This window comes from Lichenostomus cassidix, chromosome 3 (genome assembly GCF_008360975.1).
Source record: "Lichenostomus cassidix isolate B80296 chromosome 3, HeHo_3.0, whole genome shotgun sequence".
NCBI classification, from domain to species: domain Eukaryota; kingdom Metazoa; phylum Chordata; class Aves; order Passeriformes; family Meliphagidae; genus Lichenostomus; species Lichenostomus cassidix.
In genome coordinates, this window is record NC_139483.1 from 45,579,157 (window position 1) to 45,603,093 (window position 23,937).

The window sequence follows — 23,937 nt, forward strand, 5'->3', positions numbered from 1 at the left end:
CGCAAGTTACATGATGACTGGGTTGGGAAAGTTAGGTATATTTCTGCCCTAAAACGTTTTGGATCCTGCTCCACAGACAGAATTAATTCGTTTGTTTTGGATGACATAAAGCGACTAGAGGACAACCTGTAAGTATCTGACATCTAGAAAAAAATTGACTTTTTCCTTTATGACTGTGCTGGAGATCAGTGTCTTGCAAGGTATCATCTTGTTATATTGAAAGTTGCCTTTTCTATAAGCATTGTTAATGAAAACAAAAATACAATTGTTTAAATGCTTGAATATTTTTGTGTGTTAGATTTTGATATAGGAGAGGACTGTCCATATACATTCAGTACTCACAACCCTTAGAATATGTTATGTTGACAGTGTTGTCTGCTCCAATTTCTCCTCAGCAAGCAAATTTTAGCTAGAAAATTGATTGGTTTGTTTCATGTATATCATGTATCCATTCATTAAAAATTTATACCCAGACTAAAATAAATTCAGCTGAGTTTCATTCACAGTTTTAATTTCACAAGTTTGAGTTACACAAGATTAAACCAAGAACATGATTTATTCTGAGGGCTGTGAAACGTTTTACTATGCAGCAGGAAAGAGGTTATGGCCTCCTTATTTGTGCCAAGTCCTTATTCATATGGCACATCAGTGCTATAGCTGATTCCAAGCTTTATTAGGGTGTGAATTTTGAAAAGTTTATAGTGCAATTAAATATTACAAATTCAATTTGATGTAAAAAGGATATAGATAGAACTTCTAATTCAAATGTCTCAAGGCATTGTAAATATTAGATAAGCTTCACAATTCCTTCGTCAGGTACATCCAAAGAGATTAATAGATTTTTAAGGCTAGTAGCTACAATTATTATAATCTGTTTTATTTCTTGTATAACACTGGCCATAAATATTCATGTAGTAATTCTTGAATCAATACAGTAACTTTAGGTTTTATGATTATTGCATATCTGTTGAGGATGGGGAAATTGAACTATGAAACACTTATAGATTGTACAAGGTCACATACTTTACCAGTTGAAAAGCTGAGAAATCCTGTTTGTTTTTGTTGAGAGCTTTGGAAAAATAGAATTAGTTAGAAGAGAAAGAATACTAAGTCTGCAAAGCCAAAAGTCTAGTCAAAAGACTAGATGCTACCATCATACACTTCAATACAGAACATTAACTGCAAATATCTTGGTAGTTCTTTTTCCTTTTGCACTGGCTATAGTTGTGTCTCCAAAAGTAATAAATGCTTATCTCTAAGCAGTTTCAAATGGCAGCTAGATAAAATTCTCTTTAGACAACTGAAAAATTACAAACCTGTAAAAATGAAATTAGTAGTCCTAAAAATATCTATGGATAAAAAAAACTTTCAAATGTCCATTTAAAAAGTAACTAGATTACAAATATGGTTATCTGTTTCTAACAAAGGAAATTTCCCTGGCTAACTTTGCATTGAGGAATTATTATTGTACATAAAGAGGGATGCAGTGCATCTTCTCTCTTATGTGACTTAAGTTTCGTTGTCCATAGTGGCTGGTGAGCAGCTGTAATATTTTCTTGTAAATTATCTAAAAAAAGGGAGGTATGGAAATGATCACAGGGTGCTTGCAGGGCCATGGCTTGGGCAGGACTTCACAGTGCCAGAATCCCTCACTCCCAGTCATCTTGGAAGAGTGCCGAGACTGTTAATTAAAGAGCTAATAGTTATATAGAAGTATAAAAGGTGTACTGTCAAGAGAATTAAGACTTCTCTGCTAGAGCTCTGAAAAGAAAGCTTTGCTCCCTCTAAATAACAGAAAGCAAACAGGCTTTTATTTATACCTGCCTAGAAGTAACAAGCTCTTTCATTAATCCTCAAAGTATCCAGTCTTTAGTCAGATTCACTGTCACCCCCATTTATGGTTTTCAATATTAATGGTTACTCTAGCCAAGAATAGATGAACCAATACTTGTCTGAATTTCAAAGGAAAAAATTAAGTGTATATTCATTTTTTTTCTATATGGCTTGTTTACACTGGCAGTCTTTGTTTCCTGGGAATACCAGGTGTTAACAATGCTATTGCTAAATCCAAAAGTCAGTAAAATATTCACTCATTAGTAGCCATGGATGAAACATGGAGAGATAAGCAGAAGTTGCTCCAAGGATGGGTTTGGAAGGGGCACTGAGTCAATCTCAGTCTGGGTTGGCTGTTTGAATTCCCATGCTTTAGCAGTGAATAAATGTAACAGAGTAGCTCCATTGAGTTTTGGATACTTGTGGTTTCTTCATGTTGTTATGCAACACAAAATAGATCATATAAAGAATATTCATTATAAAATACATTATACACAAGCTACAGAAAAGTAACTGTGCTTACTTAATGTAACATTGAGATCACAGTAGACCTCCATGTCTGAAACAGGTAAAAGCAGTTGCTTTGGTACTTTTCCCCAGTGATGAACTGCTTTAAGCACACAGTCTTGTGTGGAGCTTACTTTGGCCGAGCTGCTATTTTAGGAGTTTGCTTGTTAAAGGATTCAGGTGTGCAAATCAGATATTTATTTCTTTAATGGAAAGTGTACCCTCTTCCTGTTTAATTTCAAGTTTCTCTTATAAATCAATTTTATTTTAACAAGAGATCATATACATTATGCAAACAGCTGTTCTACATACTATAGAAAAGTAAGGTGGTGTGACCGTGGACTGTATTTTCCTAATATTTCTTACGTTTGTTTTATTACTGATTGCAGACCTGTAAAGGAATTTTCTGTCCCTAAAGGAATAAATGCCTTCACATACTGTGGAAAGGCAAAAGTCATTGTCACTGGAGGTAAGTATTAGGGCTTTATCCAAGAGATTGTTCTTGGAAAATGTGCATTTTTAAATTCCAGTTAGATAAGACCAAATAAAGCTAAACTTACATCTTAAGAATTTAAATAATGGCTTCTGCCTACAATTAGAGGAAACAGAGGCCTTGCTCTTAATTGCTGGGAGCCCTCATCTGAAGAAATATACTTCCTGACAGGAACCTCTCAAGGGCTCCATCAAGTATCATTTTTAAAAGAAAACAGAAGAAACAGTATGTTCAACTACTCTAAGGTGACTTTACAAGTCACAGTGGTCTTGGTCAGGTTATACACATTATTCCTTGCCGTATCAGCAGGGCTTCCACCCTATTACTCTTTGGCCAACCTTTCATATCTTAAGCAGTCACATTAGCCCATCTTAATACTTCCCATTGGTCTTCTCTCTGATCATGTTTCCCCCAAAGTGTTACTGTTTGTTTTTTCTCCCAAAGCAGAGTGCAGAAATAATTTTTGAGCCTGTCTTACTGCAGTGGTCATATTTGATGCTGCAGAAATGTTGCTGGAGTGTGGCAGCAATCTTGTTTATATATCCTGTCTGACAAGCTGGTGCCCTGGAGTGGCGTAGATGCTGCTTTTCTACAAGCCTTTTTTGCTTAAAACGTTTTTAAAAATTGCAATAGCAAACATAGGTATTCCTACATCTATATTTAACAAGAACTAAAAAAATGGCCAAGCCTCTGCTGTCCAGCCTAGATAATATACATGGCAGTAAAATAACTCAAAACAAACAAACAAAACAAAACAAACCACAACAACAACAAAAAACACATACACAAAAAAAAAAGCCCAACAAACAAACAAAAAAACCCCCAATAAAGCTAGACATGGGAAATAATGCAATTCATGTTGAATTGCAACAGTTTACCAAGAGGAAAACTGTGACAGATATCAAAATAAATATCAGACAGTTCTATTGGTTTTCTAGACACAAGATTTTAAAGGAAAAGCAATACAGCTGTAGAAGAGTTATTAGTGAAAATTCTGAAGTTCAGCCTTGGAGGAGATACTGTTTACATTGATTACCTTGTCACAAAAAAATAGTCCGGAGAAATTTAGTGGTGACATAAAGTAATGAGGTCCTATAGAACAAAATGTGGTTAGTATTTCCTACAGGTAGGAAATACTGGTTGAAATATCTGTTCTGTAAAGGTGACGAAGAATTCACTACTCTAAATTGGACACATGAAACCTCATGTTGTATTGTAATTCACTGTATCATTGATATGAACCATGTTTGAGAAAGATTAGTTGAATATAGGGAAAGGGGAGGGGAAATCTTATCATGTAGAGTCTAAAACAGAATCACAGAATATTCTGAGTTGGAAGGGACCCATAGGGATCGTCAACTCTTTAGTGTATGGCCCATGCAGCAATTGGTCTCACAACCTTGGTGTTGTGCTAAGCTCTAATTGAACCCTTGTTCAGAGATCAAAAAAGTGTATTTGCTATAACCTAGCAAAGTAACAATTAACAAGGAATGCCACTGATGTCTATTAGAGCAAAACTTAGAGCAGTGATGTTCAGGAAGAATCTTCTGAATAGTGACAGTTGCAAAAATATTCTCAGTTTAGAATGGAGCTGGAAATTTTTTAAAAGGTTGGATTGCATACTTGTTTGTGATGGTTGGAGGATAGACTTGGAATGCAGGAGCTCCTATCCCACCTAAACAGGTACCTAATCAGAATATTTTAGAAGCAGGTAAGTTTTCTCAACATTGAGTTCTAATTTGTATTGACTTTCACTGCACAAAAGTACTGCAAGTATGGGCAACATGAAAAAGGTTTAATAATATTATGTTTAAGGACTCTGTAATGATGATTTTGATGATTTTGAAAAAGTGTAAGAAACTGTACTTACTCCTAACAATCTTCCTATCTATACATAATATTTACATACTCTTGAGTTGGAATTCTGTCTTGCTTGTTCACCCACCATCCTTCGTCTTGTTGTGGAAAGGTGTCTTGCCTCTCACTCTCTTTCCCAAAGTTTAGCCCTGCTGCTCCACTTGAATATGAAATGAAATCATTCCTGAGCTGGATTACTAAGAATCACAGGACACGGTGGGAAATACATGTCCAGTGACAAAGACATGGTGGCATCATCTCTTTCAATTTCACTGTGAAGTTAGATCAGTCAAGGCCTGCTGCAAAACTGCACCCAGAATTTAAAATAATGCTACAGGTCTTGGGACATCCATCTACTAAAGCCTTCAAAAGCTGAGCTTTAGAATTCTGTGCTCTATTAATAGAATACACTGTTCACAATGGCACAGCACACTGTCAGGCTGGAGCTCACTATGTTTGCCTCTGTGTCTTAAAAGTCATCTCACTCTTGACTGAAAAATACACTTTGATGGTCCAGTTAATGACAGAATTAAACTATTTTAAATGAACATCAGCTAGTCCTGTTAATTATGGAGCCTGCAATTTTATCTGTAATATTCCCTGAAAATCAAAGACAATAACAGGTAAATAATTCAGGAATCATAATACATAGACTTCTTGGTGACATGTTCAAACATTTGTAAAAACTATGTTTGTCACATTCAGCAAGTAAAAAGTAAAAAGAAAAAGTAAAAGAAAAATCTAGCCTCTGATTGCAGGCAAGCTTCTAAAGTATTCAGCAGGGATAAATCTGGTAAACATTATACTAAGCCCCAACTTAATGTTATTTGGCCAGATGTTTATAGCACAAATGGAATGCTACATACTGTGATGAATTATTATTGTGACTATTTAAAAAATAATGTTTTAATACCCTTACTCTTCCATAATTTCTTTGTGTTTGATTATACCCGTGAGTTTCTCAGTACTATGACACAACCTAATTTTGTTTTCTAGATATTTGACATTTATAATAATGAATAAGATAAAAGCAAAGCTGGTACTGAGTTCACTTTCTGTACTTAAGGCTAGATTTCAACCAGTAAAATGATGAATGCTTGATTGTGGCTTAAAATATGAAGCCCAGAGTAGTTCAGAATAACTTCTCTGGGTAGCATTTTGTGTTACTATTACATTGAATGGTAAAGTTACATGCTTTTCTTCTTATTCTGTGTTCATTTCAATTCCAGCTATGTCTTAATTATCACTTCAGGGAACAACTGCAGTTAAAATCAAATTAGGTATGCATATAAAATCTGGCGATGATCAGTTTTAAATGATACATCAGCTTCCAACCCTATTCATTCTTCAAATCTGCCTGTTGTTCTCCTGTGAGCAATGAAGCAGAAGAAAAACTATTAGTGATTTCTAAATCTAGCAGGAACAAATTAAGACTGATAAAAGGAACTACTCTGTGCTTGTTCAGTTTCCTTTGTGAATTCCTGGAACAAATGAAGCACATTTTCAGGAATTCCCAGAAATACTAGTGATAGAAATCACTTGCCAAAACTCCTCTAATATTAGCTCTCAGGAGCATAGCAAACTGTTTCTATGATGCAGTCTAAAATTAAGAAGAACATAGAAAGAGGGACAAGGAAGCACAAGGAAAAAATATAAAACAGAAACATTTGTCAGTATGAAAAACATTTCAGTTTTTGCTAGGTTACCAGATGTCTGGCTGTTCTGAAGAGGTTTTGCAGACATTATTACAACATTATTTTAAAGAAATATTTGAAGGAAAGACAAGTTCTTTTAAAGGATAAGGAGTTTTCTCTGTGAGAATAGCAGCCTAGAAAGAAACCAAGAGTTATATTTTTCATTTGTAGTCTATCAAGGATGCTAGGCTAAGCCTAGTTTTTCTCCATTCAAGAAATCTTATTGTTCTCAAGTGGGTTTCAACACCACTGAAATGCAGACATCTCAGTAGACTTGTAATACCACATGTTGCAAAACTGTGTCAGCAAGAGAGACAGTTTGACAAAGCATCACATGTTCAAAGAAGGTATTTGAGTCCATAACATCTAGCTAGAATAGTGCTGTGGTTGTAGAATCTGACTTCTGAAAAAAACCCTAAATGTCTCTTTTTATAATTACTTATCATGGAAAGGACTGCTGATTTGAATGTTTTGATTCAAATCATTGGTTTCACAAAATCTTAAAAATTTGCTGTTGGATATGTAGACAGGTCATCTCTTTCAAGCTTTTCTTGAATGTGCTTCATACCCACACTTTCTGTGTCAAGATTCTGAATCCTGGAGGCATAATTGGAGCATGGAGAGAACAAATGTTCCAGGAAATGTTCCAGTGTAGCAGTGAATGTTAGGGCGAATTTGGCATTAGTCCAGAAAGAGAGAAGAGAGCACATCTACTATAATAAAATCTACCATTATTTCCACATCAGTAAAAGGAACTAAAACTAATCCAATACTTCACATGAAAAGCAAACGGTACTTTTAATGTAGGGAAAGGTTTTCTTCCCTAAAGTCACTTGATCTTCCTGTTAATATCTGAAGTATATAATGTATTAGTGATTCTACTCTTAAAAGAAACTCTCGGTGCCAGAATTAAAGGGCACTATCCTCCCCTTCAATCATCTGCCATCACTTCAGGAATATAAAGAGCAAGCAGTTAGGAAAACCAAGAAAGATTCTGTGCCTCAAAAGTTCAGCAAGCAGGTAGTCAAGTTGATCAGATATTGTCAACAGATTCCACCTAGTTCACCATCATCTTAGGACATGACAGTTTCCATCTGGGGCTGGTAAGGGGTATGTTGTTGAAGCAATGTCTGTTCCCACTGATGATATAACCAATCTCACAAGTCTCACTGGAGGTTTCTGTCTACTGTATTAGGTGTCCTTCTGTTGAACTCATGGGAGGTCTGCAAGCTGAGTTTTACTCCGTGGACTTGTTTCTCAGTTTATACTGAATTGGTCACAAGGTTTCTGCTAACTTGCAGGACATATACAGGAGCAGCCTAACACAAAATCTGAGGAAGTGAGCAGGGATCTACCATGTTCTGGAATTTCTCCATCCAAAAAGGATTCATAAACCATTTGTGCAGTTATAACCCATTTAAGCTACTTCCTGCCATGCTTACAGCACATACAGATTGTTCAGAGTAGTTTTGCCTGAAGGCTGAAAAAGAAGCTGTTCCCCCTGAAGTTACAAGCCAGTCAGCTATTTACACATGGCCCTCCTTTCCTGTGCAGAAGTTCTCACTCCATTGTGCTAGTACAGCTGTTTGCATAGTTTAGTTTTCAGTCACACTTGTGAAATGAGCTGGCATAAATCAAAATGGCTTTCTGTTGTAGCTATTTTAAGAGTAGACCATTCCTTCAGTGAGCCTTTCTCATTTAGAGAGAAGCCACATAAACAAGGAAATCAATTTAACTGACAGAACAATACTGTTTAATGGAGAAAAAGGGAACTGGGATGCTCCTAAATGAATCACATCTTGCTGTATTAAGAAAGGAAGGAATAGATTTCTGGTGAGAGAAATGGAGGGATTGACTAATGACAGTAAGATGAACAGGCGTAAGGAAGATTATTAACGTAATTAAGCTGAGCACTGAACATAATTGAGCTGATTCTCTTGGGGCATGTAATTCCTAATCTATGGCTTTTTTGCTTTGCTCTTCAATTTAAGAGGAGAGAAAACCAAAACTCAAACTGAAGTCTAGACTAAATTTGGCTATTTCATTTATTGTGTGTCAAAACAGTGTTCAGCTAACTGCATGCAATACGTACAATTGCAATATTTGCCAAGAATTGAAAGTTAAAATATAAACAAGTTTTTAACATCATTGTGTTTTGAAATATTATGGAAACTATTAGCAAAATAGTACCAAAAGATACAGTTACAGCACAATCAAGGATTATTCCTTAAATTGCAGGCAAATTCAAAGTCTGAACACACAAATAAGCATGAAATACATAATTCTCATTTACTTTACTACAAACTCAATCAGCAGCAGTTACTCTTTCCTATCTGCCCTCAACTTTCATGCCCACATTCATGCTCACCTTCCACAGAGGTGATTATCCCTTTGTGTCCTGGCTAAGTGGACACAAAAATTATTTTGATATTTTTTCTAAATTACATCTTTGATGGAAACAAACTACGAGCCCCAGTTGTGTTTCTGTTAAAGTGCTCTACTCCCCTAGGACTAGTCCATGTAGTCCCATTCAGTGTCCCTGCCATTCCTCTAGCAAAATTAAAAGGCTTTGAAAGGCTAATCAGCTATGCCTTTTTTAATACATGTTTGGGGATAAGCAATGAAACATAAATTGGAATCCAGCCCTTAGAATGAAAAATTCACTTCCTTATGTGGGAGTAGTCTACATTAAGACAGACTTATGAACACTAAGCTCTCCATTACAAAATTTATTTGTGATGCAAGTGACTATTCAATCTTTCTGACTTTATATATTCTTTTTTCTTTCAGGTAATGACTGCATCCTTCGTTTGTGGAATCCTGCTGTTAATTTTAGTCCTACAGGGAAGCTCTTAGGACACAGACATAGTGTTGTGGAAATTGTGACAAATGAAAAAGATCAGCATGTCATCAGCCTTTCCTGTGCAAAGGTAAAAAATTTTTATGAACCTCATGGAAATAGGGCTGGAAGAATGATCCAGAGAAGTACAGGCCTGTCAGCCTGACCTCAGTGCCCTGCATTTATGGAACAGATCACCTGTAATGCAATTACACAGCACATACAGGACAACTAAGGGATCAGGCCCAGCAAGCACAGGTTTAGGAAAGGTAGATCCTGCCTAACTAACCTGGTCTCCTTTTATGACCAGGTGAGCCACCTGGTGGGTGAGGGGAAGGCTGTGGGGGTTGCCTAGCTGGACTTCAGCAAAGCCTTTTATACTGTCTCCCACAGCATTCTCCTGGAACAGCTGGCAGCCCACGGCTTGCACAGGGGCACCTTCCGTGGGCTGAGAACAGGTTGGATGGCCAGGCCCAGAGAGTGGTGGTGAATGGTGCCACATCCAGTTGGCAGCCAGTCTCTAGAGGTGACCTTCAGGGATAGTATTGGATCCAGGCCTGTTCAATATCCCTATTGATGATCAGGATGAAGGAATCAAGTGCACTCTCAGTAAATTCACAGATTACACCAAGCTGGGGGACTCTTGATCTGCTGGAGAGTAGGAGGTCTCTGCAGAGGCATCTGGAGAGGCTGGATAGATAGGCCAACAGTGTGAGGTTCAATAAGACTCAGAGTCAGGTCCTGCACTTTGGCCACAGCAACCCTAGGCAACATTCCAGTCTGGGGACAGAGTAGCTGGAAAGCTGCCCAGTGGAAAAGGACCTGGGGGTGCTGGTCAACAGCAGCTGAACATGAGCTGGGAATGTGTCCAGGTGGCCAAGAAGGACAATGGCATCCTGGCCTGGATCAGCAATAGTGTGGCCAGTAGGACCAGGGCAGCAATTGTCCCCCTCTACTCAGCACTGGTGAGGACGAACCTCAAATCCTGTGTTCAGTTTTGGGCCACTCACTTCAGGAGGGACATTGCGGTGTTGGAGCATGTCCAGAGAAGGGCAATGAGGCTGGTGAAGGGTCTGGAGCACAGGTCCTGTGGGGAGTGGCTGAGGGAGCTGGAGGTGTTTAGCTTGGAAAAAAAGGAAGCTGAGAAAAGACCTTATCACTTTCTACAACTGCCTGAAAGGAGGATGTAGCCAGGTGGGGTTCATCCTCTTCTCCCAGGCAACTAGAAATAGGACAAGAGGAAACGGCTTCACACTGGGACAGGGGGGGTTTAGGTTTAATATCAGGAGGAATTTATCCACAGAAAAAATTATTAAACATTAGAACAGGCTGCCCAAGCAGGTGGTGGAGTCACCATAACTGGAAGTGTTAATAAATGATTGGATGTGGAACTTAGTGCTGTGATCTGGTTGACAAGGTGGTGCTTGGTCAGAGGTCAGAATCCGTGATCTTGGAGGTCTTTCCAACCTAAATGATTCTGCAATTCCATTAAATCAATGCTATACATTCAAGTAGGAATCTATTTTTGAGTAAGCACTCCTGATAGAAATTGCCTATCAGTTTATTTTAATAAAAAAGCAGAGTTTTAGCTTAAAATTTCCAAATTGTTTTATATTGAGAAGCAGGACTAGAATGGAGCTATTTGACATATTATCTGCCTGATTGTGACATAGGAATACTTACAATAGTAAATACTAGCATTCTGGTAATTTCTGTATTATTTTAGCAACTGCCAGAATTAAAACAGAACCTGTACACGAATGCTTCATTCAGTAGTGATTAGCAGCAAAAATTTCCTACAGTTCTTTTGCCATTCTCTCTGCCTGCCAGCCTACTAAATCCATAGGTTGAGTTTTTCTGGTGTCTCTGTATATCATGTTCAACTATTGATCTCTTTCTAAGCAGTGTCTTTTACAAGACTTACTGATCCAAAGCATCACCCATGAACAGGAATACCAATAAAATCAGTAATAACATTTCTTCAACCAAATATTGCAAGACTCTTCTGGAAATAGATGGGTTTGTGATAAGTTATTGGTGGAATCATGGCATTGGTGATTTATAGAATTTCTCAAAATGAGACTGTTCAGGAGACAATAAAAACATCTATACATATGTGCAAAAATAAAAGAAAAGCCCCTGAAGGAGTAGTTGTGAATGGCTATAGAACTCTTTCAAGAGTGCTCCAATGCAATATTTTTGATATTTAACAGTATTCAATATCTTCATTACCATCTACAATGATGGAGTAGAAAGAATAGATACTAAATCAATGAGTTGTTCCAAACTGGTTAAAGTTGCAGGCCTTGAGCAGAAGTATTAGAGTTCAAAAAGATCATTAGAATTGAAGGTATGATCTATGAAAAATACTCCTATAGATCAATAAGGACCTAATGTAATTAGCATACTGAGATATCCATGTATCTCAAAGGTTTCTAGATTTTTGTTGGGTTATGCAGGAAGTATTACTGAGCTATTTCTTCTGTCCATACCGCTCTTCTGCTATAAATGCTTACCACTGCTCATTGTGGTGACAGTAAATACCACATTTTCATGTCTTTAATCTTACTCTCAAAAAAGCCCACACATTTCTAAGAGTACTACTAGCTGAAAATAAGATATCAAAATTTCCCATCTTCACATAATCCTGGAGCAATACCCTTCTCCCTTCCTCACTCCTATAAAACCACACCTGTCTGTTCTGTAGATAACTCTGTAACTTTGCTACAGGGATACATTACTGTGAATTAATGAGGGTTTTGACAGCCTGCAAGCTATATATGTAGGAAAAATGGAATGAGATATCAGACATGGCTTAAGGGGAATGAATGAACATTAAGATATTTATGGAAAAGCAATTAAGAATAAAGCCCTGGGGCAGTAAATGTAGAAAATCTCTTGAGGGCCCTTCTGGGCTTTTCTATGATTCAATATGATAATTCATAGGAAAGCAAAATCTATTTTAAAAGTCTCCAAGTTTGTGGCCACATCATCCTAACTACATATAGCTGCGTTGTGCCAATGACATCAGTAAAACTACTTGTACCTGCAAATGGATATATGAATGTATGTTTTAATTAAAATCTATGTGTCTTTAAATAGTGCAGTGAGTTTTAAGGCTGAAATTCCGCTTCTAAAAAATTAGAAAGAAATAGACATAAATTCCTACTTTCAAATGTCAGATAAATCTTGTGGTCATAGTGAAAACTGCATCAAAAAAGAAGGAATCTCTCATAGAGAAGTCTAAACATAGACTTCCAAAAAAGTGACGATCCCTCTGTTCCTCAGATTTGCAATCTATAGATGATATATGGTGTACTAAATAGCAGAAGGAGGTCAGCTATAGCAGGATTGCTTCCAACCCTCTTAAAGCACATTTGTATGTGATAGTCAAGAACCAGGTATTATACAAAGGTGTGCAGTTTCTCAGGGAACTTTTAAACATTACTTTAAACACGTAATTTGTTTCCACATAAAAAACAAAGACCAATTCGCTTTTCAAACTGCCTAGCATAAAAAATCAAACTAGTTTTCTCTATTTTGTTTCCATGTTTCAGCGACTGTGATATAGGAGGCCACTGAAGCAAAAAAAAGAACAGCCTATATATCTTTACTGAAAGTAAGTTAGAGATGTATCAATGATCTCACAGAAGCATTGTATCCAAGGGAGTCAAAATCCCTTTATAAAGTCTTTACAATAAATGTTTGACAGAAAGCAGAACTAGGGAAAATCTTAGGAAAATTAAACTAATGCTTTTTCAGAACCTTCCCCAAATTAAATTTAACCTAAATGATATCAGATATCCATATTAAAATAAAAGCTTCTTATGGTGCAATTTTCAGCTAAAATCGCAAAACAAGGTGAAAAGTAGGGAGTAATTTTTTATTTAAATTAGCAATTGTTATCTTTGTTACATAATTTTTACATTTGAAGATTCAGACTGACTTTAAACTTTGTGGCTGTTTTTCTTGAACTATATTGAAAAGTTCCTTGTCATTGTAGAGATTTTTTTTTGCAGTATAAAATGTGCTCACAAGAATGTCTCTGCAGCCTGTATGTAACTGACTTGTACTACAGAGTTCAAAAGTAAGGGATCACATTGGCTTTTGGTTTCAGACTTGTGCTGCAACAAAGCAGGGCAGTCTGAAGAAGAAATGGCTGAATTAAGGGCTCGAAACCTGCAGTGAATGGTTTTAAAGATACCACAAATCTTACATATCTATTACAGGAGTACAAGGGGATTTATTTGATGGTATTAGCCTCAGTTCCGTACTACAGAACATTAATGTGTGTTGTAGTTTATACAAAAATGTAAAAATGAACAAATTGTAAACCATGGTTTCACAGCACTAGTGAAAAAAAATTAGAAATCACAGGGCATTTGTATTGTAGTGGAAGAGCTAGTACAGAAGATTATTAACTCTAACAGTCTGAATATCGCAGAGCATGGACAACAGAGTAGATCCCAGGAGAAGGGGAGGGAGGCATCAGTGTGTTAATGAAGTATGAAAAGAAACATCTCATTCAATGGTCAAAATACAAAACAAATGTCTTTGTCAAGAGAACAGTATGATTACTGTTAAATTTATCTGAAGGTATTAACTCATTCCTTGTGTCATTGTGCCAAAATACTGACTCAGGTTTTCATATATTACGTGGACTCTTTGCTAAAGTGTCAGCATATTGTAATCATAGGTTAGGTTATTGGCATAAAAGTAAAAGTATATGCATAACTCTGTGATTGGAATTATTCTGCAGAAATCACTAAAGCAGCTTTCAAGAAACGTTTATTCCAAGATTAGTGCTAAAGCCTACCTCTAGGTTTATAGCTGTAATATCATTGATGTGTATCATTTAAGGGGCTATAGAAAGATGAGTGAGTGATGTATTTCCCACTGTTAGAACTATTTTACACCTTTTATCTACAAAGTAAAATAATATGGCTTATTCAAGCACTAAAGCAACAATGTTTTTTTACAAGAAAGTCTGGTAGGATATATTAAAAGCTTTTAAAAAGGCCATCTTTAGACTTGGAATTATAGCTAAGCAGCATCCTCAGGTGCTTCAGAATACATTAGATAGACAATGAATTATGACATGAGTTTGATGTTTTAAGCCAAACAAGACAAGATTGTCCTGCATAAAGGTACTTGATCTGCCTGGTTATTACATTGCCACTACTGCATATTTTCTACAAGTATCAGTACTCTAAGTTAATAGAAATTGCTATAGCTGTTTTGGTTGGTTTTTTTTATTTTTAATGGGCCCAGTAAACTGAAGTATTACTTTTACAGACTGTTTGATAATACGAGAACAGTCTGTGGGGTAAAGAAATTATGGAAAACTGACTTGATGCTCCTCCAGCACAGATAGGGGAATATTGAATAGGAAATCTCTGCTGTATTTTTTTTCCTCTCCTTCATGTCACTCAGCCTTTCATTGCCCCTGTCTCTCTATTGTTAGTTCGCCTATTCTTATCTTTGTCCTGCATCATGAAGCATTTATTACTTCATTTTTTCATATTAGAGAACTGATTGAATGCATTCAGGAAGCATAAAAAAAAAACCAAAACAACCACTAATAGACACAGGAGCTATTAAGCCTGGAGATGTGGCAGGAAGCAGGCCATTATCTGAAAGATGATCTTACCCTCTGTGGAAGCAAGAAGGTTGAAGCTAATGGCAGAGACCATACCTGACTCAATAGCTTTAGTAATGAAAGGCTGTGAAACAGTGACAAACACTCTCTTCTGCTTTGTGCAGAGTGAGGATTCACAGCTTGAACAGTGGAGGCTACAGCTTCATGTCTTGCCTACTTGGGTTGTTAATGGAAGTCAGAAAGCCAAATTTACTATACCAGTTGTTTCACTGATTTTACTAGAACATCTCCAGAGGTGGATTTGGTTGAATTAGACCCCATAAATGAGTCAGGAGAACAAGATTTGAGCCTGCAAGCTACAATTCATAAAAATAGTTTTGTTTGATGATCAGTGGAGCTAATATAAGGAGTATATTCCCAGTCTTTAAACCACTGTACAGTATCATTTGTAAACACAAAACCCTTTTTTTTCAAATGAGTGAAAATAGAGTTCTTTGGGGTTTTTTTTCCTCTTTAAAAGTGATTTCATTTTTGATAGCTAAGGAGCAATGCCCACATTTACACACAGTAGAAGAGTAGTGCAATAAGTGGGGATTTCTCATATCTCATTCTGGAGCACAGGAGAATTTAATTCCATTCATAATTTCGTTAAAATCTGATGCAGCCAACATGATGCAACCACATGACCACTTCCCTGCTAAAATGTGTCCATCCTAAATTAACTCTGTTGTACGTATTTATTCTTACACAACCTAACGGTAGATTTTTATCATTCCAGAGAAGGTAAAGGGAGGTAAGATATGTTATTAGGCTTTTTTTTATTTTTTGACTTTTGCAAATTTACTCAGCCCCTAATATTATCAGACTTCTGTCCTCTCTCTCCTGATCTGCTCAATACCAGCTAGGTGATATCCCTGTGGGAAGTCATAAGTGTCTTTGTCTGTCTGGAACTGAGCAGGTGATTGTATCAATGCCTGTTAGTGTGGATGTTTGTCTAACCTGTTTTGAAAGCACAACACTGTTATAAGGATATGTTTATAGTACAGTCATTTGTCTTCCTGAAAAATGAGAGCAACTCAGCTGGAAACACACTGCTTAATTTATGTCAAACCATCTCTAATCGTGGCTGCTACTGGAATGTACTGTATATCAACAATATTAAATTTAATCTAGATAATGTGAAAAAGAGGCATTTGGGAAATCTGCTCCAGTCATCCTTCACAAAAATTATGTGTCCACATCTATATCAGATACATATTTTGTATTCAGCTTTGAAACCAAAAGTTCTCTTACTGCTGTGCTTTATTCTCTTAGATTTACTTGTTTCTCCCAGATATTAATAATTTTATTCTCCTCTTATATTGCATAATCCTTCAATAACATTGAATATTCTTCAGACTTTTCATGTAAGATACCAAATTTCCTGTTATTTCCTGTCCCATTTCCAAATATTCAAATTACTCTGTGCCTTAGGTAGTCCACAAAAAAAAAACCCACCACACTACAAAATTAGCCTACAGAAGTCTCAAGGGATATCTAATCCATGTATATAAACTTTGGAAGGGAGGGTGTAAAGAAGATGGTACCAGGATCTTTTTAGTGGTACCCAGTGACCAGAAAAAAGACAATGAAAACTGAAACACAGGAGATTCTGTCTGAATCAGGAAACACTTCTATTACTGTGAGGGAGACCAAGCACTGACACAGGGTGCCAGAGTGGTTGTGGAATCTCCAATACCTGGAGATACTTTAAATCCATCTGGAGATGGCCCTGTTTTATGTGGCCTCACTTGAACCATGGTGTTAGACAAGGTGATCTGCAGAGGTCCCTTCCAACCACAGCAGTTGTTATTCCACGAAAAAGTAAAATTACTTCAAAGACAATGTCTAAGGTGAGATAATCATTCTAAGACTGGTTGAAGATTGACAGGAGGATTGACTGGTTTTTAACTCTTCTGCTTCAGGTATCCATGGGCAGCCACCTCTGTCCTACACCTCTAGCTTCCTGTTTCTGACCCCTACACCATCTACCTGTCCACTGAAACTGTTCTCCAGAAGTGTTGAGTGTTATTTTGTCTTTACAGTAGGGATCAGGTATGTCTGTTGTCAGCACAACCTGCGCACAGTACAGAGACAAGACATGCAGAGCGTTTACACGCTCAATAGCAGCACCCAGTAAATATACTTCAGGCTCATTACTGTGTAATTAGAGTCACTATTGCATACAACAGTTTGATTTCTTTCCAGCATCCCTTCATGTCTGGGAAAAGTAAGTAATTTTATATACTGCCAGCTTAATGGTATTCTCTGAGGAGGTGAATTGAAACGCTTGTAATTTTGAACTTTGTCAAGCTGCTATCTCAATAAGGCAGTAGTTATAGTATTGTCTGCTGCACCACATTGCATTAATATGATTAGAGCTAAATCCTCCTTGCCTTAACCTCACAAGTAATCCCATTGACATCAATTTGTTCCTAAGTCTTCTGACTGTGACAGGGAGTTGTAGCACTTTGCAGAATCACCTTCAGGGATCACAAGACACATATAGGCACTCTCTGCAGATAACTTACTCTATTAAATAACACAGCAAGCAGAATTGCAGTTTGACATTCATGCCTGGTGATTTTTGTCTTTGAGGCCTCAGACATTCTGTATGAATTTGTGAATTTTTTCACTTAGACCATGGAGCCTTCAATGACCCTCTCAAACAGGTGAACAGTGTAGCAAATAGGAGCAGATAAACTAAACACTTCAACAAAAAATCAACTTCAACTGTTGTATACTCTTCCTGTCTATGCTTACAGTGAATGCTGTGGCTAGTGCAACTTCTTTCTGCTGCAAGAGTGGTTGGATTTTGGATTTTCCTGCATAAGTGGTTTCTGCATAAGTTATTTTAAAGACTTGCAGCATCACCATTCTGTAAAACTGAGGAAAGTTGACTTCTTCAGAAAACAGTATTCTTTAACTTACAAAAGGTATGAACAGAATGTGAGACTTTGTAAGAACTAAAATAAAGTTACTGTTTTCTCTGGAGAGTTGTTGAGATATTTCCTGAAAAACAGTGTTTTAAAGTCACTTTCTTATTTTTAGCTAGCAGTAATTTGAAGGGATTATGTTTGGAGGCGGGGGGGGGAGCGAAACCTGAACTTCTTGAGTCCTTATCTATCTCTGTTAATTACAGCTGGAAAGAACAGGGTTTGCTTCTTCCAGAGTCAAAGCATGTTTTCCACAGTAGCATCATCATAAAAAGCCAACAGGAGATAAGTGTTCCCAAGCCTGAACTTTATTGTACTGACAGCATATAAAAATTTTATTTACCAATTTTTTCTGGCCCTATATCCCATCTTTTTTCTATTTCCCTCTGCTCTTCACATTTTAGTTGTTAAGATGAATCTTTTGCTCTCTGTCAGTCTTTGAGTATATTAAGAAATATAGAAGACAGGTATGTTGCTGGTTTTACATGATCATAAAACATGGGCTTTAGAGCCAATGGAAAAGATTATTCAGACTTTTTTCTATGTTCTGAGTTTTAAGGCTTGAAGGAAGTTGGTGCTTGACAGAAAAGTGTTTGTGAATGCAAATGTAGACATTTGAATTTTTTAAGGGACAGAAGGTTCTGAAGGGATCTCTGTGGCAAGAACTCCCACTGAATTCTGGGGGGGATTTCATTCCAAATTTTTATTAGTGTCTGGGGAAATTCTGTCTGCAACTGTGTGATTTTGCCATTGGGTTGAAAAATAAATTATGCAAGAAGAGCACCCTAGAACAGAGAGAACTGATCCAGACTTCAGTCCTGGAGAAGGTAACAGAGTAGTTTTCTGAGGCTGTTGCAGCAGAGATAGGAAAGAGTTGCAGTGTGCATTCCCTGAATGCCTCTATGTGCCAGCTACTGACTGTGTGAGGAAGGCTGGTCACATTATGTGAACACATGCAAGAATCTCTGCTCTGCTAACTCTTAAAAAAGTCTGTCTGTGGGTCAAGGCCAATTCTGCTAACAACTAAACTGAACCAAATTTCTCATTAATGTAAGTTACTATTGTTGATATAATGTTGCTGGAAGTACAGCTCAGCTTTTCCTCTATGGTTCAAACAGTGGGTTGCTTCCAATAGCACTTGAAGCACTTTATTTCCACATACCTTCTCTTCCCTAATATGTTTGGTTTGCTTGTTTATAGTCTATGTTTTGTGATTTCAGAAGACACAGTCTAAAAGCACTTTGCCATAAAGAATATGCTCTCAGAGGTTTTCAGGGATTCCTGGTATTTCTCAGGCTGCTGTGGGAAATTCTTCAATACCTAAGTAGGACAGTAAAGTTAGTATTAACAAAACACTCCTAAGGCAACTCCCCCTAGTCACCTCCTAATTTCTAAATAAGCATGCCTTTTGTTGCCTCTCTTCATGCATGGATTCATGCACAGTCCTGTGTGCTGAAGCAGATGAGCAGCACTGGCATTGTATCTTGCGGCCACACTGGTGATGCCGTGTGTGGGAGTTACTCATGTGGAACAGTGGTTTATGTAATCTCCCCATCCCTGCCCACAGGCTGGGAAAAGAAGGCAGCCATAAGGCAGGGAAGAGATTTATGAATGCTGTGATTTATCTAGGTTTTTGCTGTCACTTTAAGTGACTGCATTTTCTTAATGTGGTGCTGGCCTTAACAGCTGAACATGCAGGAAGAAATAGCGCAGGAAGCTCTTACGTATATTCACTTGTGCTATAAAAACATCCTCTCTTTTTATTGCTTTGATACTATGTCAAATCCATGTCTCATTTGTTGACCAATTTAACTTGAATGGCCCATTAGACTATTATTACCTTTCTTCATTTTTGTTTTGTGTAATTTCACAAACACTGTAACAGATCTGAGTGGTTGGTGGAAAGGTTATTATGTCTTGGTTCAGTGACTTATTGTTTTCACATGACTGTAGTATCTCCACAGAGACCTACTTTTAATTAATTTTCAGCTCCTACACCTGTTTTTACATGCTCAAATTGTGAGCAGAATTGAGCTTGGAATGCCACCTGCAATACTGCCTTAACTTTCTCAACTCTCGTCACCACTCCTTTTTTCTGTTTTTGCTGGTCAACTGTTCAGCTGGTTGAAGAGTTTAATAATTTTTCCTATTAAAGTGGATTTTCTGTTTCAAGGCGTCTCAATGACTGTTGTGCTTTTTGTATGCTTTAGAAAGTGCATGTCTGAGTGAACTCTGAAATGTAATCAGAAGTAAATCAGGGGAATGTGATGGACATGGTTCTTTTGACACAGAGAAAATTTATCTCAGAGAAAATTTATTCTCAGTAAAAAGTTCTTTAGAGTCCTTTCTTTTTGAATTTTCCTGAAAACAAACAAAATATAAAGGTGAATTTTTCTTCTACTTAACATTCTGAAACACGCATGTATGCATTTCTCTCTGGTGCCAAAGGTGATTTGTTTAAACATTGATTGATGTATCTGTTCCTTTTCTTCCTTTTCAGAATTCTGATGGATCCACTGTAACATCCTTTTAAATCAGGTTGTGACTTCTGTCCAGGCCCACAACATTCAGAGTGTTGATGAAAGTATTGATGTTGTACCAACATGTGTCTTTGTATTACAATCCCAATTAAAAATGCAGCCACAATAATAGCACAATTGAATGAATACAAATAACTTGCACAAATGCCTATATAAGACTCACCACAGTTTTGGCAGCTGAATAAGAATTGCAGGCAGATGTGATGAGAGAATTACTTTTGAGAGCATAGTAAAATTATCTTGCAGAGAAATACGTCACACTAAAGGCCATGGGATCTTAGAAGTTAAATCATGATTTCTTGAAGTATTAAAAATAGTTTGCATGGGATAGCAGTAAGTTCAACACAGCTTTTGATCAAGCAGGATGAATAAGTGCTGTTAAAATATAATTATTCAAGAGTTTACAGCAGATGCTGTGTTTTCCATTGAACCTGAAAGTAAGAACATATACATCTAAATACATCTAATGCCCCTTACAGGATGGTACCTCAACTGTAATCAATAGCACTTCCTTCTGAAGGGGCCAAGAACTTTATATGCATAAAAATAATACTTCTGTGATGTGCTCTGATTCTGATTTGGTCCAACATCTGCTGTCAGTCAAAGATTTCAGAAATTCCTTTATCAAGAGTCCCCTGAAATTTATCTTTGTACTGTTGCACACCATTTCATAGTCCAGCTCAAATACAAGTTTTTAAGCAAGTGGCATTTATTTGTATGTGACAGAAAAGTATGACACAAAATGGAGACATCTTGTCATTAAGGGGTAGAAGCAGTTTTCATGAGATCTGGTTCTGCTGGGGACATCTCAGTTCATGACTACAAAATCCAGCCCTTCTGTGCTTTTAACCCTTAGTAAAATGGGGATGAAGATACCTTTGATATTTATCTTGCTTATTTTGGGGTGTCTCACACTTAACAATGTAAATTTCATTGGAGGCTATAATATTACTGTCAAAGAAACAAAAAGTAATTGAAAATCCAGTCAGGCTACAGTACTAGATGTTCTCCCCTCTCTCCTCCTCTAGGTTTTTAGAGTGTGGGATATACAGACCCTTTCACCACTGCAGGTCTTCCATGAAGGTCAAGGGAGTCCTGAAGAGATGAACAGCTTTCCCATGGTATTTGACAATGATGACGGCATGCTTTTCATGGGTATGTTATTGCAGGTGTATGAGAGCATGCCCCCTCTCCTAGAATCCAATTTCCTTTATGATTACCTATAACTGAAGTTGAGTACAGGAATAAGGTATGTGAGAATATATAGAATACTGGGAGACAAGGGTATTTGCATATTAAAACTGTTTTAAAGTGTTTTATATATGGTGCTAATTTCAATATTGAAAATGGCATGAAAATATGCAGCATGGGAATTAGCAGCAGGCACCAAAAGAAATGAGAAAGGCTTCTCTGAAGGCAAGGTGAGCCTCCCATAGCAAAACTAAACTGCAGATATTGTTCTAGACTTGTCGTTTCTTGAAAGCTACTAATCTACTGATCTCCCCTTAACTATTCCTCTAGCAGCCACCTCCCATATGGAGATGAAAACAGCAGCATATAATCTCTGTGGAGTTCTCACAAATATATTCAAACTCCTTATTTAACTCAGTAGCTACAGACAGCCCTGCAATATGAGGTGTCAACACATTGCCCAACTGATTAGGAATAAAATACTGTGGGAACTCAACCTGGGGTTTCTGGGCTCTCTTTCCTTGTGGCTAGCACAGGTTTTTCCCACGGGAATTCTTCTTGTGTTTTATAAATAAAGATAAAGTTTGGATGTTGTTGGAACAGTGTCCCAGAACTTGGACAGTGCAGGCCTGGCCAATCAGGCCTGGGGGAAGGCTTCTGACTGACCAATCTGGGTGACTTTTGAAAACTCTATATATATGATGAAATCAAAACAATAAAGGTCATTCCTTCTTGCCACTGAGAACTGGTGCCTTCATTACTCTGCTAGCTGCTCAACAGTGACATTTCCTGACTCTGTATCACAGAATCTCTGAGGGACCAGAGCTTCGCAGTTGTCACTAAGGGTGTTAGCCTTTAATATCTAAGGCAAAGACTCTTGAAACCAGAAGGGTTTGTCTGCCCCAGAGATGTAGTCACAAAAAAGACAGTTTTGAACTTGTTGTGGGGCTATAGAGACCTGAGATGTACCAGGCAAATAAGGTAATTTTCTTTGGAGACAATTTTTTCTGTCCATGGATTAGGAACAAGGCACAAAGCTTGTCAGATCTGAGAAGATGAATGTGAAATATTTTGTTTTCAGTGGCCTGGTGGTTTCTACTGAATCTTTTAATTACTGAAGGATAGAGATAATATCTTCATTTCAAATTTATGATAGTGAGATTTTCAAAGCTTAGCAATGGAGGGAATTTATACAGGTCAATCCTTGACAAAAAGAGGTAACTTTGCCCTTATAAACAATGGTTCTATAAGTGCCTAAATATTTGTAAAATCTGGTCCTGGGTTCTGTTAATGATTCCATTAAAAGCCTAGGTGAATATCTCCTTCTCCCTGAAGAGGGCAAGAGGCTGAGCCTATATGTGAGCAAATAAATTCTCATTGCTATGTACCTGGCTTTACAGAGGAGATTTTCACTTAGTAATTCACAAACATTCATAAATCACAGCTCACCTTCATGCTTCATTTAAATATTGCCTCAGCTTTCCTTCTGTGCCTGTTTCCAAGCTGCTGACCTCTGTGCCTGGACTTATGCCAAGGGTTAGGCAATTTCCTCCTTTGCTGTGTACTCCCTGCTGTTCCTCTGCTGGTAGATCGGCATGGATGCTGGGGCAGGGATACTGGAGCTGCAGTGGGAGTCTGCATGTGCAGTCTGGCTTGAGAGCACTGTACAGACCTTGTCCTTTCTTTTGTCTTATCTTCCCCTTCTGCCTCTGTCTTTGCAATCCCTCTGATCCAAGAGCACTGAAAGGTGTTTGGGAAACACCATTCAGACCTGCAGTGCTGTATGAAGGAAGGTACTGGAAAGACATCATCATTGCCTGCAGATTGAATTGCTTTATATCTAAGAAAGCAGATACCAGAATTTCTTTGAGTGATATATCTCCCAATTCAAGTTTTATGTATTTGGGTTCATTCCATTTCATGCCAACCAACTCTGGGACTGAGGGATTTACAGCTTCTACTAATTTGCAGGCAGAATGTCAATCCCATCAGAGGTGGGCGGGGGATTGCTTAAGACAGGTAAATCCTTAGCCATTGTTTGACTGGTGCTTTCTGGGGACCATATGTGAATGTTTTCTGCTTCAGAGAACAGGTATTCTCAAAAAACAGACAGTATTCCCTATCCCCTTCAGAAGAACTCATTTGAACCCTATGATTTAGATAAAATCCTTTTCTTTCCAGGAAGTGTAATTATGCACAAAATGTATATATTCTCACTTCTCTCACCTTGTGCAGGTTCAGATGTCATTGATATTTATCCCCTAGCTAATGTGATACAAGATTCAAAAGAATTGCCTCAGACACATGAGAAAAGCCTCAATGTTCTGATTTATAACAAGGCTTTACACCAGATTCTCAGCATTTGCACTGAGTCAATACTGAAGGTGAGCGTGAGTTGTCACCCTTTAT

General features: G+C 37.5%; 1 protein-coding gene across 1 annotated transcript in view; it reads left to right on the forward strand.

The window, feature by feature from the left end:
• Positions 1-23,937, forward strand: part of WDR64 (WD repeat domain 64) — a 67,468-nt gene that overhangs the window by 21,949 nt on the left and 21,582 nt on the right. Inside the window, exons 10-14 of the mRNA XM_085055573.1 lie at positions 1-128; positions 2,730-2,809; positions 9,175-9,314; positions 21,366-21,492; positions 23,764-23,912. The exon at positions 1-128 is cut by the window's left edge and continues 7 nt beyond it. Of these exons, the coding sequence (XP_084911699.1) occupies positions 1-128; positions 2,730-2,809; positions 9,175-9,314; positions 21,366-21,492; positions 23,764-23,912 (624 nt within the window). The remainder of the gene's footprint in view (positions 129-2,729; positions 2,810-9,174; positions 9,315-21,365; positions 21,493-23,763; positions 23,913-23,937) is intronic.